The sequence below is a fragment of the Acartia tonsa genome, chromosome 9 (genome assembly GCF_053477335.1).
Source record: "Acartia tonsa isolate MP-2025a chromosome 9, ASM5347733v1, whole genome shotgun sequence".
NCBI classification, from domain to species: domain Eukaryota; kingdom Metazoa; phylum Arthropoda; class Copepoda; order Calanoida; family Acartiidae; genus Acartia; species Acartia tonsa.
This window is the reverse complement of record NC_137268.1, coordinates 17094824-17111616: the sequence shown is the minus strand read 5'-3', so window position 1 is coordinate 17111616 and position 16793 is coordinate 17094824. Positions and strand designations below refer to the sequence as shown.

The 16793-nt window shown below is 32.1% G+C and overlaps 2 protein-coding genes across 2 annotated transcripts in view; both read left to right on the top strand.

Annotated features, from left to right (window-relative positions):
• Positions 1–105, top strand: part of LOC145327636 (glutaminyl-peptide cyclotransferase-like) — a 526230-nt gene extending 526125 nt beyond the window's left edge. The window contains exon 15 of the mRNA XM_080171179.1: positions 63–105. The gene's annotated coding sequence lies outside the window, so the exon portion shown is untranslated. The remainder of the gene's footprint in view (positions 1–62) is intronic.
• Positions 106–1649: 1544 nt separating this feature from the next.
• On the top strand, positions 1650–16150 carry LOC145327630 (putative serine protease K12H4.7). Its single transcript, XM_080171171.1, has 14 exons — positions 1650–1745; positions 3204–3309; positions 3670–3757; positions 4579–4665; positions 9035–9146; positions 9568–9616; positions 10109–10174; positions 10753–10847; positions 11197–11289; positions 11769–11939; positions 12416–12468; positions 12793–12886; positions 14727–14927; positions 15533–16150. Exons 1-14 carry the CDS (start codon positions 1695–1697, stop codon positions 15674–15676), a joined length of 1410 nt encoding a protein of 469 aa, XP_080027297.1. The 5' UTR covers positions 1650–1694; the 3' UTR covers positions 15677–16150.
• The last annotated feature ends 643 nt before the right edge of the window (positions 16151–16793 follow it).

Genomic DNA, 16793 nt, shown 5'->3' with positions numbered 1-16793 from the left:
GTTACCAGTGTAATCTCCAGTATAATGTCCCTTCCCTCCCTGACATTTTTTTTAATTTCTAGGATGAGGCCGAGAATCTGAGACATGGAGAATTTTAACTTCCAACCCCCCACACCATCCTTCTGACTGCCTGTGCCTGCCTATCCCTGCCTACAAATCCATTAAAGTTATTTATCGCATTTATTTTAGACAGCTTTCTGCTGATATTAAAATAAAAATAATAAGATTAAAACAAGTTTTGTAAGCCTCGAGTGTCCGAAAGCCGGGGCTATTAATTATTGTTGTTAATTTTATGATTTTTATTACATATTCGTGGGAAATTGTCTGTAATACGATGTAATACATGATTTTCAGCATGCCTGATAACCGGTTCTAACCCAGTGGATAATAATCGGTTTCGAAACCATACTGGAAACTGAATTCTAAAGACATAAACAACTAGTGAAAGACAGTGGACGACAATTTAATGTTAATCTCCAATTATGATAAACTAGACATAGTTACCCCTTTATTTTTATAAACCTGCTAAAAAATCCCTCATTACAAGTTGTTACTTTAGAATTCAGTTTTATTTTACCCTGTTCAAAGTGTAGTGTTATCCTGAAATTTCATTTTTTAATATTTATACTGCACTGTAAACTTGTAAAGATATGTTTTCAAAATTATAATTATTAATTATTCAATTTAATTTAAATTTCTGACTCCTCATACTATGTAATTACCATTTCTTGAAATTATATTTATTTTCTGTTAAATATGTTATGAAAATTATTTCAATACTTTACATAACAATAAATTTTTCCTATATTTTTATTAAAATATCCTAAATTCACTTTAAAGCTCAGATTCTCACACATAGAAAAAAAACTTTTATTATTTACAATAAATAAATTTAAAAGTGCCTTACAATTAAAACAAAATTATACATTCCAGCATTTTAAACAAATTTCATTTTTTAAAATTCATATCATTAAAGTAATTGCTCAAACAGTAAATTTGTATCCAATTTTTTAAAAAAAATTTAAGCTTTTGTTAATTTTAATGTAACTATTTTCTTAAATAAATTTTTAAATTGCATTTGTTATTTTTTTCAGAAAAGTTTAATAACAGTCTTATAAAAATTATATCTAGCCCCTGCAGGGCCAAATATTCATTTTTACCTATCCTAAAAAAAGCGTGTGCAGTGCAGTTATTTTTTTTTTAAAGTTCATTGTTATTATATTTTCGGTATACAAATGATTCAGTTTCTTGTAAGGGGGAATAATTTCTACAATATGCCATGATAAAATAATGATGCAACATTCATTTACATTCGTTCGATCCAGTATTTTGTGAAAACATAAACTTGAAAAGACGCGTTCCAATTATCTAAATCAACTTGCTATTGGAATGAAGATGAGCACTTTATTATGAGCGAGCCTAGGCGTAAAAAAAGTTTGCAATACAAATACAATTCAATAAAATATGTTTTTACTTTTGTATTAATAATCTGTTTATTAAGTTTTGACACTCTTCAAGTGTTCTTGTTCACTTGATTACAGAGCTCAGCTTTCATGGAAGTTGCCATCAATGTTTTTGTTTTTTAAACCTTGGGTATAATATTGTTTATCTTAAAAGATAAAAAAAACTGTTTTGAAGAGAACTTATCTTTTTCTTTAGTCTGACAATATCTTTTAAGAAGTCAGGTTCTAAGGATGCGGGTTCTAATCCTAGCTCTCTGTGTTAGCGTGGCCTTCGGGCTTAGGTAAGCATTTATATGGAAATTTTAGGCCACAAAATATTATTTTAAATTATTTGTTTATTAGACTTGATAATTTGTTGGCATGTTAATTAAAATTTTAATCTTATTACCTTTACTCTTATTTTTAGGATTAACATATCTTTTTAGTTTTTCCTTTTCACCTTCCACCAATAAAATTTTTTTTTAATTCTTACTCGTCATTTGAATAACCCCAAAAATCATTCAAAAAATTGACGAATTTTTAGGGGGCTAAATCATAAAAATATATTTTCAGATGTTCTGACACAGTCAATTACTGTAAAAATTAAGTTTGAGGTTGCCAATCCTAACGAGACCAATGCCATACAACTAAACACGATGTATAGACATTTCATTTCTGGCAACCAGAAAATCCAAAGAAATAAAATTTTTAAGAAAAATAAGTTAAAAAATTTTAAGTTAACATTTTATCCCTAGTAGTAGTTCCCTAACAATCTTGATGAGAAAAGCAAAGATTTTTAATTTAAAATCTTCATAAAACCAGTGATTATGAGAGAAAGTTTATGGTAATTTTTATCAGTTGCTTTGCTAAGGTCATGTCATTTTAGCATTCAATAAATCATCCATAGGGTGTATTCTTTTAACTTTATAAAATCAAACTTGTAAACAATTTGAAATAAGAATATTTGTATCTTGAATTAGTTTGAGTCCACAGGGTATAAACTTTTAACCTAAAATTTTAAAACATAATTTCCTCAAAAATTTTATTTAGTTCGTTTTTCTGGTTGCCATAAATGAAATCTACACATCTTGTTTAGATAGAAGGCATTATTCTTGTTAAGATTGGAAATTTCAATCTTAATTTTGGGAATAGTCCCTTCCGTTGCAACGCCCCTTAAGGGGCGATTCGTCGTATTTTTAAAATGGCTTTTGATAGGTTAGGTTAGGTTATATTGGGTTTGTCCGACAGGGTTAGGCAATTGGCCCCGCAGGGGCTAGAAATAGGAGAAAAGCTATGGTGAAAAAAACAAAGAATCGCCAATTAATTGGCGTTTCCGCGAAAGTGACTATACCCTTAATTCAAAATTTTTACAGTAAATTGTAATGTTCATGAAAATTCATCTTGTTTAATTTACATTTTGACCTTTGCAATTAAAGTGTAAACCTGCTTTATCTTCTCTGTATAGATAACTTTGAGCTTAGAACTTAATATGTCAAAAATTCAAAGTTAATTTGGTAATATATTTGCCTTGCTATGCTAATAAGAATTGATTAAACAATAGATTTATTATCCTAGATGATAAAGCGTAAACAATAATACGCCAACTTAAAGATTTTCATAATTGTTGATTTGTTTTGGATATTTTTGGATGACATTACTTTCCAAAGCAAAGATTTATTACCTATAAGAAATATAACTGTTTTTGTGTTCCATCAATTAAAGGATTGATCACTTAGACTTTTTATACTTTTTAAATTTAAGGGTGTAAAGAAGCTTGAAGAAAGAGCTTTAAAACTGGCCCTGGATGAAAAGACGACATTTGATGAAATGTGGTACAGCCAGAGTTTGGATCATTTTGATATTGCAGGTATCCAAAGATAAAAAGTAGAGGATATTTATTAGTTTTTTTGTAGAAGATTGGCTAACCACTGGACCGATTTGTGGTTTTACTTTTCTATGAAATCTTTACATTGTAGGTACATAGTTTAAATATATTTATATATCAATCTATCTTTTTTCTCATTGTGTTAGATTCTAATTTAAATTTATCTATTAACATATAAATTCATCAAACAATCAATCAATCAATTCACCTGACTGGTAAATACATTTATTTATTCCTAAATCCATGTATAAGTTTATTAATCAACAAATTTTGCATTACGATTCCTGTTACAATTGGGTATCTAAATGTTTTATCTAAAACCTCCTAGATTATTTTATCCAGGTAGTCCACGTTGGAACCAGAGGTACTGGAAGAACCTGGATCACTATGTTCCTGGCGGTCCTGCCTTCATCATGATTGGCGGAGAAGGGATGGGGGACTTTATTTTTATTTTAAATGAATTTTTTCACTTTTCTATAATTAGGGTCGGTCCATCCGTCCGTCCGTAACGGATAGCTTTTTTCGTCAATTTAGGCATGTTTGAATTGTCCTATCGATTTCAAACTTTGCATAGTGATTCCTTTAGTAGCTAGGAACGATTTAGAAAGCGTAGCAACTCCATAATCATTACAAGAATGTCCGTACATCCATTTTAAACATGTCGATTTTTTTTACTTTTTTAACAACAAATTTTCATGTGATCCAACAAATGTTAATGTCCGTTTGTCCAACCGTTTCAGTGCTTTGCTTTTATGGATGTTGTCGTCCTTGTTGGTTTTAAAAATATTTTTATACAAAATTAAAGAGATTCATGTTACAATAAGAAGCATAGCAACTCTAAACTTAGTAAATTGAATAAAAAAAATTTTTAAATATTGATTTGATAATATTAAAGGGGATTGCTAGGAGGAACTTTGACTTATATTATCATGTTACTTCAATATTAAAAGCGTTGCTTATCTATAAGTAATACATTTTAGTCTTTGTTTTATCAGACAATTTAAACCTCTTTTTTAAACACTAGCCGCTGCAAACCCCAAATGGCTGAATCTTGGTCTATGGTACAGTTACAGCACAAATAGATACCTAGCTAAAAGAGTATAATATTTTTGGAACCCAGTTGATAGATAGATATAGGAAATTTGGCAGATTTGATGATCATTTTCCATATTTAAAAATTTGTTTTAAAAGTTAAGGTATTGTAAATTTCACAAAATCAATATAAAAAGATCCCCCAAAACTGTAAACAGGCGAGGCTAGCCCAGGTTGGCTAAACTACGGGTTCTGGTCTAAGCTGGCAGCTGATCAAGGGGCTGCCATGTTCCTTCTGGAACACAGGTACAACTTCTCAGGTTGCTCTGATGTTAACTAAGAATATCTGATGGTAACTTTACAGTGTCTCAAAAATCAGCCATGTGACGTCATAATGGCGAGGGAATATCCATCTCTTTTTAGGGGTTTTCTTTCCCACTTCTTCTCTCTTCTCCCTTATTCTCATGTCGTCACATGGCTGATTTTTAAGACACTTCGTTAAGTTATATATCTTAGCTTTCTTTAAACTTTAAAGTGTTCACGAAGCTGGAATTAAGTTGATATATGTCACTGATTAATGTTTTTTAAGATTACTTTTTTGAGAATTAAGTCTTAAATACTTCCCATTTAAAAATAAATCAAACTTTAAAAAAACGAATTTATTCCCTTGAAAACATCGTTGTATTTTGTGTTTTATTATACATATCTAAAAACCTATCAAAATCGACAAATAACAATCTTTTAGTTGAAGTTTACTTGCAAATTTATAGTAAAATAAAAGCTTTTGTTACATACCGTATTAAACTAACCAAAAAATGTTGAAATTGTTATCTACGGATAGATTTAAAATTTTCTTCCGATGGTCACAGAAATAAAGCCATATATGGTAATGAATATCACTGATAATGGTACCTGGATTTTCATTTTTTCCTTTATTTAAAAATTTATATGAATATCTAATTCTACATATCTACATGGCTTTAGATATGTGACGTTATAAATCATTTAAAATCAGTTAATTGCTTTGTATATGTATGATAAAATGTAATATAACCATTGAACAGGATACATACAGGCAATTGATAATATTATAATTAAAACTATAAAATTAAGCTATTCTCGGGACCATCAATAATGTATCATCTTAATTAACGCCTATCTCAAAAAATGCTTATCTCATAAAATGCTTTTCTAAAAACATTTTAAAAAGCAAAGCATTGTTTTATATTTAGCAATCAATATATTAATAAGAATATATTTTAATATCATTAATATGACTTAATTATATTCATTTTGTATAAAGACACATTCATTTATTAAAAATTGTTAAGATAAAGTCCAAGCTTTTTAGCTCTAACTAGTGGCTACGCCCCTAGAGGCCTCTAATGGTACTTTAAATGTTTTTTTTTATATTTAAAATATGTCTATGTTGCGTTTGACATTTATGTTTCATTGAATGCTCTTTGTTAAATCAAGAAACATAATTTTTTTGTTTTCTTGTGATTTCTCTTAGGAAGGTGGTGGTACCCTCCCCCAAAATAGTTACAAATCTTTCCGGGACCTATGAGAATCTACCATGTTAAGAAGAACCTGATTGCAGCGAGATCCTTTGACACAAATATACAGACACACAAACATCCTGTTACTAATAAAGTAACAGGATGTTTGTCTGTGTGTTTGTACTCTCTGCAGAGCTAAAAATACGAATAGGCCCCCACATAATTGGGGGATTTTAAAGTTTTATTATCAATTGAGAAAGTTTTTACAGATATTAAGGTTTTATTTTATTTTGGGGTAAAATTCTTGCTTAGATTATATTTAATTAATTAACTAAAATTTATAGAAGATATTTAAAAGAAACAAACTTTAAAATGTGAATTAATTAAAGGTTTTGCTGTAAGTGTTTTCTAAGATAGGCGTTTTTTGAGTACAGACAGGTTGAATTAAACACACACACACATACACACAGACAGAGTACGGACACCACAGAACTTGATTGTGTTAAAGTTTATTCTTCAAAACATGGAATAGGATAAAGAGCACACAAATTCTATTCTTTTAATAAATTTATATATAAATCTGTTGTATATGGATGTACAATAATTAAAGCAAGGCTTTATTTTAATACTAAACAAAATTACGTAAAGATGGTTCCTGAGATATTAAATCAAGTCAGTTTATAAAATAACATGTCTTTTCAGTTATGGGAATACAATTATTTACTCATTATAGTTATTGAAATTGTCCTATATTGGTCCAAACTTATAACTTAAAATACACTGAAGGGACTGCAACTTTTACAATATTCAAAAATGTTTGGTTTCTATATTTCAACTTAACAAAATTTGTTGGTACCATTTGTACAATGACAGGTAAGAGAGGGGACGAAGAAAGAAAGAGGGAAGTACAAACGGCTATAAGTTGGGTTTATAAACAAAATCTGTATGATTATAAATCAATAAATTAATAAACTTGTTTAACCAAGTTGTCGAGATTTTACATAATATCACCAGGGACGTCCTAGGGGGTGGAGGATAAAGGGGTAGGCATCCCCAAAATTTTAAATTTTTACCCCCCTTAAAATAAAAAAGCTTAGACGTCACTAACTCTATGACATAAAGATTTCTCCCCCCAAAATGAACTTTGTGATGCTGTAGGCATCTCAGAAATTGTAATTTTTAATTCTTCCCCCCCCCCCCCCAATAAAAATGCTTGGACGTCCTTGAAACGTATGATCTATGTTATCAAGATTTTCAATGATAAACAACCTTTTTGTTCAAAGACCCAACTCTGTGTGAATGAAACAGTGATATTACTGGATAAAAATTAATTAAAATCAACTTATATATTATCCAGATTTTATTTAATTGACGACCTTTTTGTTTTAAATCCCCAACTCTGTTGAATGAAACAGACAACTACTTAAAATAATGGGCCCTGAATGTTTATTTTATATGGATTTTTCATTTAAATAATGTTTAGTTGAAACTTATGTATATTGATTGTAGGAATATGAATTTAAGGCTTTAAAAAAAATTCAATAAAAAACAAAATTTGGATATCTAGGGTTTAAATATAGGCAGGTATTTAGAAAAATTTGACTCTTTTCCGATAATTAGAAGAAAAAAAAGATTGCTTTTGTTTATGGAAAACCTTTAGTAAGACTGCTAATTTTTTTGCTAGATTTGTATAGCAAATGATATTTGTTTATTCTTTTTGCCCAATTTTATTCTTAAATCATGTATTTTCTGAAGATTTCAACAATTTTTCATATGTTAGTGTACCTGCATAGATATATCAATATTTGGTAACTGATTTTACGAAATTAACGCAGGTTTTATATTTAATTGTAAACCAAGTTTGAACATTTATATCAAAAGAGGTGTAGTACAACAAAATTTTTGTAGTATAAATTTCGTTGTTTTTATGTGTAAGCAAAGAAAAGGGTGATTTTTCCTTAGTCTTATAAGTGCACAGATTGTTGTGGTATTTTTGTGAGAAGTGGATCTCGGCATTCTTAATTAATTTATTTCTACCTTTATGGAATTTTTAAGGCATTATTCAATGAAAATTACTTAAAACATAAGAAAAATTAAATAAAAATGCAATTTGAAAAATTAGCTTCGCGATCACTTTAAATGTGTCGGTAATGGATATAGAATACGTGGTTATTGTGCGAGATTCTCGCATACCCAGTTAAAATGGATAATATAACGTTACACCCCATACCCCCCTTATAACTTTACATCATCCCCTCCCATGACCATAAAGGAACGTATTGATATTATTAGCAACCTAAATTAACCACAAAAATTCCCCTGTCCCAATATCCACGTGTTATATTATATATGAATCCATTGTGTGGATGTAGTTCATTATTTAGACTTAATAACAGCTTGACATTAGTAAAGTATTTGACATCGCTATGTAAAATATCAGGGTGTGTTTCTGTCTTAAGCTTAAGATCTCATTAATCCATTATGGTTTCTAATAAGTGGTTCAGGAAAGTTTTATAACTAAGTTGTGGGAGGGTAACTTACACTTCAAAGAGAAATCGCCTAGAGGCCTCTATTTGCTTTTCTGCTAGTAATTTGAATATCTCTTACTATTTATATATCCTGATTCTTGATGTCTAAAAAGTTTATGCCTATCTGAATATATTTTTCTATCTCCCTCTCATTTGGATAACATATGGCAAAATATCTCTCTTAGCTAAATATCTCCTTGCTATCTTTCTAGCTATCTTCCTATCTTTTTAGATATTATGGTAAGAGTGCACCTGTGGAAGATATGTCAGACATCAATAAATTCAGTGTTTTATATATCTTTTTATCTATCTTTTTAGCTATCTAAATATCTATCTATGTGAATATTATGTTATTAGTGCAACCGTGGAAGATAATTCAGACATCAATATGCAGCTTCTATGATTTGTATATATCTCACACAAACATCCTGTTACTTTTTACAAGGATAGCAGACATCGATATAACTAATATATCTCTCTTAGCCATCTATCTCCTTGCTATCTATTTAGCTATCTTTATTTCTATCTATGTAGATATTATGGTAAGAGTGCGCCAGTGGAATATATGTCCGATATCAATATGAAGTTTCTAATATTAGTATATCTCTCTATCTATCTATCCAACTTGCTATCTTCCTTTCTATCTAGATATTATGGTAAGAGTGCACCTGTAGAAGACATGTCCGACATCAATATGAAGTTTCTGAGCTCCAGGCAAGGATTAGAAGATTTAGCCACCTTCATCACTGCAATGTCTCAGGTTCTCACTTTCATTGTATAAAAGTAACAAGATGTCTGTCTGTATATCTCTGTGTCTGTCTGTACCGAAGTATTTTGCTAACCGCTGAAGCGATATGGTTCTCCATTACACAGAGCTCTAAGAAGGGGGCCCATAAGGGTTTAAAATGTCCTAAAGGTGATTTAGGGTGTCCTTAGACCTTAGAATAATAGAATAATTTGGGTAATTTGCTCTCTACGGTAAAAACCAGTTAGATAGCCCTACCTTTACAGTGTAGCTTCTCATGGGTCCTTGTAAAGTTTACAACTATTTTGAAGGAGGGTACTATCTTCCACACGGGGTTAGGGAACTGCAGGCGTTAAAAATAGTAAAAAATTAAGGAGGGAAGGGAGGGGAAAAGCACCCACAATTTATAGATTAGTTTATTAAATTTAAAATTAAGGAGCACAATATCACCAGACCTTGGGTTTCTTTTGGTGGATCTTATCCAGGTAAAAAAATATTTTCTTTTATGTTTTAGTTTTAAGTGAAGTTTTTCATTAAATACCTATTGCATTATCCGAACCATTACATTAAGGCTAAGTAACAAGCCTTATCACTCCTACTGTATGAATGAACTGACCAAAAACAGGTCCATATTAGCAACCTAAATTGACGACAAATTTTCCCCTGTCAATACATCCACGTATACTATATCTATTAATCTTTTAAACTTTTTATCTTGAAAAGGATCTGTGTCTGCTTGGTTGAGAATGAAATATCCTCATCTCTTGGCTGTAAATATATCCATGTATATAACATCTATTAATCTAACATCTATCTTAAAAAAGATCTTTATCTGCATGGTTGAGAATGAAATATCCTCATCTCTTGGCTGTAAATATATCCTTGTATATTACATCCATTAATCTAACTTGTATGTTGTTAAGGATCTCTGTCTGCTTGTATATTACATCCATTAATCTAACTTTTATCTTGTAAAGGATCTCTGTCTGCTTGGTTGAGAATGAAATATCCTCATCTCTTGGCCGCAGCTGTTTCTAGCTCAGGTAATGAATATTCATTTATGGCATCGTATTATAAACAGCTTTCCGCGGATATAAAATTGTATAAATATAAGATTAAAACCAGTTTTCTTAGCCCCGCCGAGCCGAATAGAAACTGGCTTTAATTTTAAGATTTTTATTTTATTATTGAAAAGTTGTTTGTAATACATGCCATTCGTAATTTTTAAGTACGTCTGAGAACCGGTTCTAATCCACCGGATATTAATCGGTTTGGAAGCGATACTTGATAAAATTTTTTATTTATTTCTTAAAGATATTTTGTATTTAATTTGTTTTCTTTAAATGATGAAAATGATATCTTATAAATAGGTACCATCGGCTTCGCCCTATGATGTATTGGGAGGTCCCCCACCTCTGTAGAATCGTTTGTTAGTTAAATGCAATATTGAAGTATTTTTTCATGGCTGCCACCTAGATGTTGATATATTTGCTATAAAGTGTTTATTATATTTTATCAAGGTCATTGCATAATAAATAATCTGAAATAATGCTACATATAAAGATTAAATTGTTATCTGTGAACGAGATATTGAACTAAATTTATATAAATATCTTATTAGGACCTCTGCATGCTAAGATGGACTTCTACGAGTATCTGGGTGTTGTGAGAGATGCTACCAGTGACTGCATTGATGTTTTCACTGCCGCTATCCAGGTAAACAATTTATATATAGATTGATTATTTTTCTAATTAAAAAACTACCCCTCCCTCCTTATGTTAAATTGATTTGAAAAAAGAGGGGCTCTGTGCAGAGAATAAGGGGACAATAGGCAGTTTATTACACTAGTACCGAATACTTTATACCAACCTTTCATTAAGTTGAGGATGCAAACGTTTCAATCACTAATTGTAATCTATAGTAGGGGTAATTTTGTGTATCATCAATGAGGGTTTACATAAATTTATCGGCCATTTTCTTGTCCCTTTAGATCCATGGGTTCTGTTATACAAGGCACTTTAGTGGAAATAGCCTAAAATGATTATAAATTAATTTGTAAATTAGGAGCTGGAAGTTATGCTACAAGATGAAAGTAACTGGGACATGATTTCTGAAAAGTTTGCTCTCTGCAATCCTCTGGATGGCTATAATACTATGGTAAGCATTTTTGACAATTCTTTTCATTTAATTTTTTTGTGGTTATATGAAATGATTAAAAAAAATTAGGAATTATCATAATTAAGCCTTAACATTTTATATTTTTTTGTTTTAAAATCAATATGATGAAGCAACTTATAGTGCCTAAAAATAATAACGTCTTACAATACAAAAGACCAATCAAATGCCATTATACATTTTACCATTGTTCAATTAATCTGTATACTGGCCTCTCATTGGTCATTTGTATTGTATAACTTTTTTGTAGGCACTATAAGCTGCTTCCAATTTAATATAATTGTAGTGGGACAAAGTGTCTCAAAAGTCAGCCCTGTGACGTCATAAAAATGAGGGAGATTAAATAAGTGGAAAAGAAAACCTCTAAAAAAATGGATAGTCACTGATTTAATGACGTCACATGGCTGATTTTTAAGACACTTTGTTCCGGTACAACATAATTACATTATGTTCACGTTCAGGATGTCAAATCTTTCATGGAATTCCTGATTGACAACTTGGCTGGCATTGTGCAGTATAATGGCAGGTTTCCCATCTCTATTGATGATGTTTGTGGTATCATGAATGCTGATGTCGAGCCTATTGAAGCTTTTGCTAATCTTAATGCTGCTATCCTTGAGATGAATGGAGAGGTATTATTTATAGTTCTACTGGTTGCGCCCCTAGTTTTTGTTTAGGAACTATTTGTGTGACAACTTCAACATCACAGAAACTGTAAATTTTTAAGAGTTGCAATAGTTTATTTTACTTGATTGAAGAAAAATATACTTTTTTTGGGTTAGCCTTTTTTCATCGGTGAGTTTTGGCTGTCCCACCACCAAAGAAAATAACATAAAACCACCGCAGGACCAGTATGTATATACCCAAGAAGCACAACAATTTCAGTCAATCGGTTACCAAATCTTCAGCTTTCGACAGACGGACGGACAGACACCGTACTATTTAGTATTATAGATGTCTTTCAATAAGAGACAAGATAATTATTTTAGGATTCTTTAATTCTTATAAAGATTTAATTGAGACAATAAAGAGTAAATTGACAATTTTGAAAATTGTAAACCTTTATAAAAAAAATATTTTTGAATATTATTACCAAAATTTATTTAAGACATGTTTGGAACATGAATTCAGCAGTTTCCTGACTCAACTTACAGATACCAGGTATATTATCTTTTTTATTTGATTATTGTTACGGTTTCTAAAATACTCACCAACTTTTCATTCTGGATATTTCCTATTTAGTTTTGTTTACAATATTCACTAAAAGTTGAACATTCAGAGACAAAATTTTTAAACTAACAATTGTAAATAAATATATTTGCTTGTGAATTTTGTTTGGATATTATAAGTTATTACTCTGATTAAGGCTGAGGCTAATAGAACTAATAAAAAGCCTTCAGTTGTGTTTGTTTATTGTGCTATTCAGTAATTTATCAAGTAGAATAGTAGGTAATCTTGCCAAAAATAGGTTTTTAAATTTTATAGCTTTGATGGAGTTGGAGTAGGATGGAGACAATGGATTTGGCAGACATGTACAGAATTTGGATGGTACCAGACAACCAACCAACCTGAGGCTCAGGTATAGTAGGATATTTAGCAGACCTGTACTGAGTTTGAATGGTACCAGACAACCAACCAACCTGGGACCCAGGTAGAGTAGGATATTTGGCAGACATGTACAAAGTTTGGATGGTACCAGACAACCAACCAACCTGAGGCTCAGGTATAGTAGGATATTTGGCAGACCTGTACAAAGTTTGGATGGTTCCAGACAACCAACCAACCCATGGCTCATTTATAGTAGGATATTTGGCAGTCATTTACAGAGTTTGGATGGTACCAGACAACCAACCAACCTGAGGCTCAGGTATAGTAGGATATTTGGCAGACCTGTACAGAGTTTGGATGGTTCCAGACAACCAACCAACCTGGAACCCAGGTAGAGTAGGATATTTGGCAGACATGCACAGAGTTTGGATGGTACCAGACAACCAACCAACCTGAGGCTCAGGTATAGTAGGATATTTGGCAGACCTGTACTGAGTTTGAATGGTACCAGACAACCAACCAACCTGGGACCCAGATAGAGTAGGATATTTGGCAGACATGTACAGAGTTTGGATGGTACCAGACAACCAACCAACCTGAGGCTCAGGTATAGTAGGATATTTGGCAGACCTGTACAGAGTTTGGATGGTTCCAGACAACCAACCAACCCAAGGCTCATTTATAGTAGGATATTTGGCAGTCATTTACAGAGTTTGGATGGTACCAGACAACCAACCAACCTGAGGCTCAGGTATAGTAGGATATTTGGCAGACCTGTACAGAGTTTGGATGGTTCCAGACAACCAACCAACCTGGGACCCAGGTAGAGTAGGATATTTGGCAGACATGTACAGAGTTTGGATGGTACCAGACAACCAACCAACCTGAGGCTCAGGTATAGTAGGATATTTGGCAGACCTGTACTGAGTTTGAATGGTACCAGACAACCAACCAACCCAAGGCTCATTTATAGTAGGATATTTGGCAGTCATTTACGGAGTTTGGATGGTACCAGACAACCAACCAACCTGAGGCTCAGGTATAGTAGGATATTTGGCAGACATGTACAGAGTTTGGATGGTACCAGACAACCAACCAACCCGAGGCTAATTCATAGTAGGATATTTGGCAGTCATTTACAGAGTTTGGATGGTACCAGACAACCAACCAACCTGAGGCTCAGGTATAGTAGGATATTTGGCAGACCTGTACAGAGTTTGGATGGTACCAGACAACCAACCAACCTGAGGCTCAGGTATAGAAGGATATTTGGCAGACCTGTACAGAGTTTGGATGGTTCCAGACAACCAACCAACCTGGGACCCAGGTAGAGTAGGATATTTGGCAGACATGTACAGAGTTTGGATGGTACCAGACAACCAACCAACCTGAGGCTCAGGTATAGTAGGATGTTTGGCAGATTTAACTAGACAACTAACTTACTAGATACTTTGATATTGGAGGAAATTTGACAAAAGCACATTAAATCATGATGGTAACAAACATAGAACCAACGAAAAAAGGCTTTGGTATAGTGGTATATAAGACATAACTTAACTAAAATTTTGATATTGTCAGAAATAACAACAAGAGGCCTAGCTATAGATGCAAATATGAATGCACTGAATTTGAGTGGCACTTGAAGAAAAACTCAGATAAAATGGGTAATTTGTCAGAACTGCACACTTAAATATAATTGCAAATGAGAAAAATTTGCACTTAATTTGGATTGACCGGCCATTGAGTCAAAAAAGGACATTTGAAAATTTGAGTATATTTTGGATAGAACTTGGCAAAAAAAATGTATTTGAAAGTATCATGTTTATTAAGCATTAAATTTAATTCCATGTCTAATTCATATTTTTCTGCAGGTTTTTGGTACCTTGTTGGACCTAGACTTCTTCAAGGACTGGTGCAAGATGGCCTTCCCCGAGTATACCTGGGAGGACGAGAAGTTTGCCAATGAGATGACCAACACCAACACAGAATATGGCGGATTTATTCCCTGGGTTGAGAATGTCGTCTTTGTGCATGGTTCTGTTGATCCCTGGCACGCTATGGGTGTTCTTGAGGTATTGAAAGATTTTTTTAGTAGTCCTGATACTCTACAACTTAAATTCTCCCTACTACTATGTATCTATAAATGCAAAACTATATTTGTTTGACTTTTTTCTAATGACCATATATCTCTGGGGGTCGACATATCCCCCAGTCAAAAAACTGCCCTATTCTGAAATTTTCTGAAAACTAAATCCTTTTCATACATCTTGCAAGCTGAACTTACATATAATTATTAATTATACACAGACAGAAATCCTGTTACTTTTAAAGCAGGAAGGATAAAGGGCTAAATCCTCGAAATATATTTAAGGTTAGGAAAATCTAACTTTTATGCTAGCCTAAGAAATTAAATAGGATATGGCCTATAAATATATTTGTTTAATGGATATAGACTACTTGGACATTGTGACAGGAGAAATTTGTCGTCAATTTAGGTTACTAATTTAGTCTACATAAATTGGTCAATAAGTCCCTCTATGGTTAGGGGAGGGGATAAAGTAAAGTCATAATGGGAGGAGTACGGATAGTTATATTAGCCAGCTGAAAGAAACATTTTATCATGGTATGCGAGAATCTTTCATAATATCCACGTTTTCTATATCCATTGTTTGTTTAGGATTTGAATGAAGCTGCTCCATCTATCTACATAGAGGGTACCTCTCACTGTGCTGACATGTACAACAACGAGGCTGGGGACCCACAGGGACTGCTGGACGCCAGAGAGAAGATCAAGGAGTACATCATTACCTGGATCAACTAGAACAATATGAACACTATCTAAATAGAAAGAGATTTAACAATGGAATATTAGTTATTTATCGCATCGTATTATAGACAGCTTCCCGCGGATATTAGATAAAAATAATAAGATTAAAGATTTAAAAATGTAAGCAATTTTATGATTTTTATTTCAATATTCGTGAAAAATTGTCTGTAATACGATTCTTATATACATGATTTTACAGTGAGGCTTAGAATCGGTTCTAATCCAGCGGTTATTAGTCGGGTTTGAAGCCATACTGAAATAAAATTTATTTTATCCCCCAAAATTTATAAATTTGTCATGGTAACTTATAATTATTATTAGTAATAATTTTGTTTCTCGTAATTTGGGGGGAAGACTAATGTATATTCCACTGTCAATTCTCTCTATGGCGTGGTATGATAAAGAAATTGTTAATTCATTTTTTAATTATAAATTGTTTGTTTTCTGCAATAAAATCATTCATGCTTAGTTTTATTAAATTATTAATGTTTAAAAGATGTTTTATCAGCACTAAACTTGAACTGGGATAAAACTTTTTATAGTCATAGAAAAAAAGGAAAAGTTGTAAAGCCAACCAATAAGAAAACGTTATTATAAAACTTTGGGGACTTGTGTAAACACCCTATTGATTATTATTTACTTTTGGGTCCTTCGATGCCACCATATATGAATTACATGTTAATTGCAGTGTAACGCACTCAATCGCTCAGGGTATTAAGTAAGGTAACACATAACAGACAACAACCCGTTGATTAGACGACCTTTGTCTTGAAATCCTAACAGTTTATGGTAATGAGTTGCACCTTTTTTGGGGCCAAAGCTAACCATTAATGTCGGGAATCTAACATAGCAACAGTAGGAACAATTTTTAAAGTCTAAAGTTTTGACGCGGAGCTGGGACTTGATCCCATCACCTCTACAACGACGAGCTACGATTTTAGCAGCGGTCGCGGGTGTGAGTATTGTTGAGTTGCTTTGCTAAAACATCAATGATGTTAATTAAATCATTTTTAAAAATTGTTTCTTTGTTGTGTAATAATAAGTGAGACAGGGAAAAGGAAATAGAAGATTTTAATAGAAGAAATTAATTTTTGATTGATCTTACTAACCG

Coding starts and splice junctions, on each gene's coding strand:
- LOC145327630 (XM_080171171.1), top strand. CDS start 1,695: ATGCGGGTTCTAATCCTAGCTCTCTGTGTTAGCGTGGCCTTCGGGCTT. Junction 3,758..4,578: donor ATCATGATTGGCGGAGAAGG/GATGGGGGACTT, acceptor ACTGTAAACAGG/CGAGGCTAGCCCAGGTTGGC. Junction 14,928..15,532: donor ACGCTATGGGTGTTCTTGAG/GTATTGAAAGAT, acceptor TTGTTTGTTTAG/GATTTGAATGAAGCTGCTCC.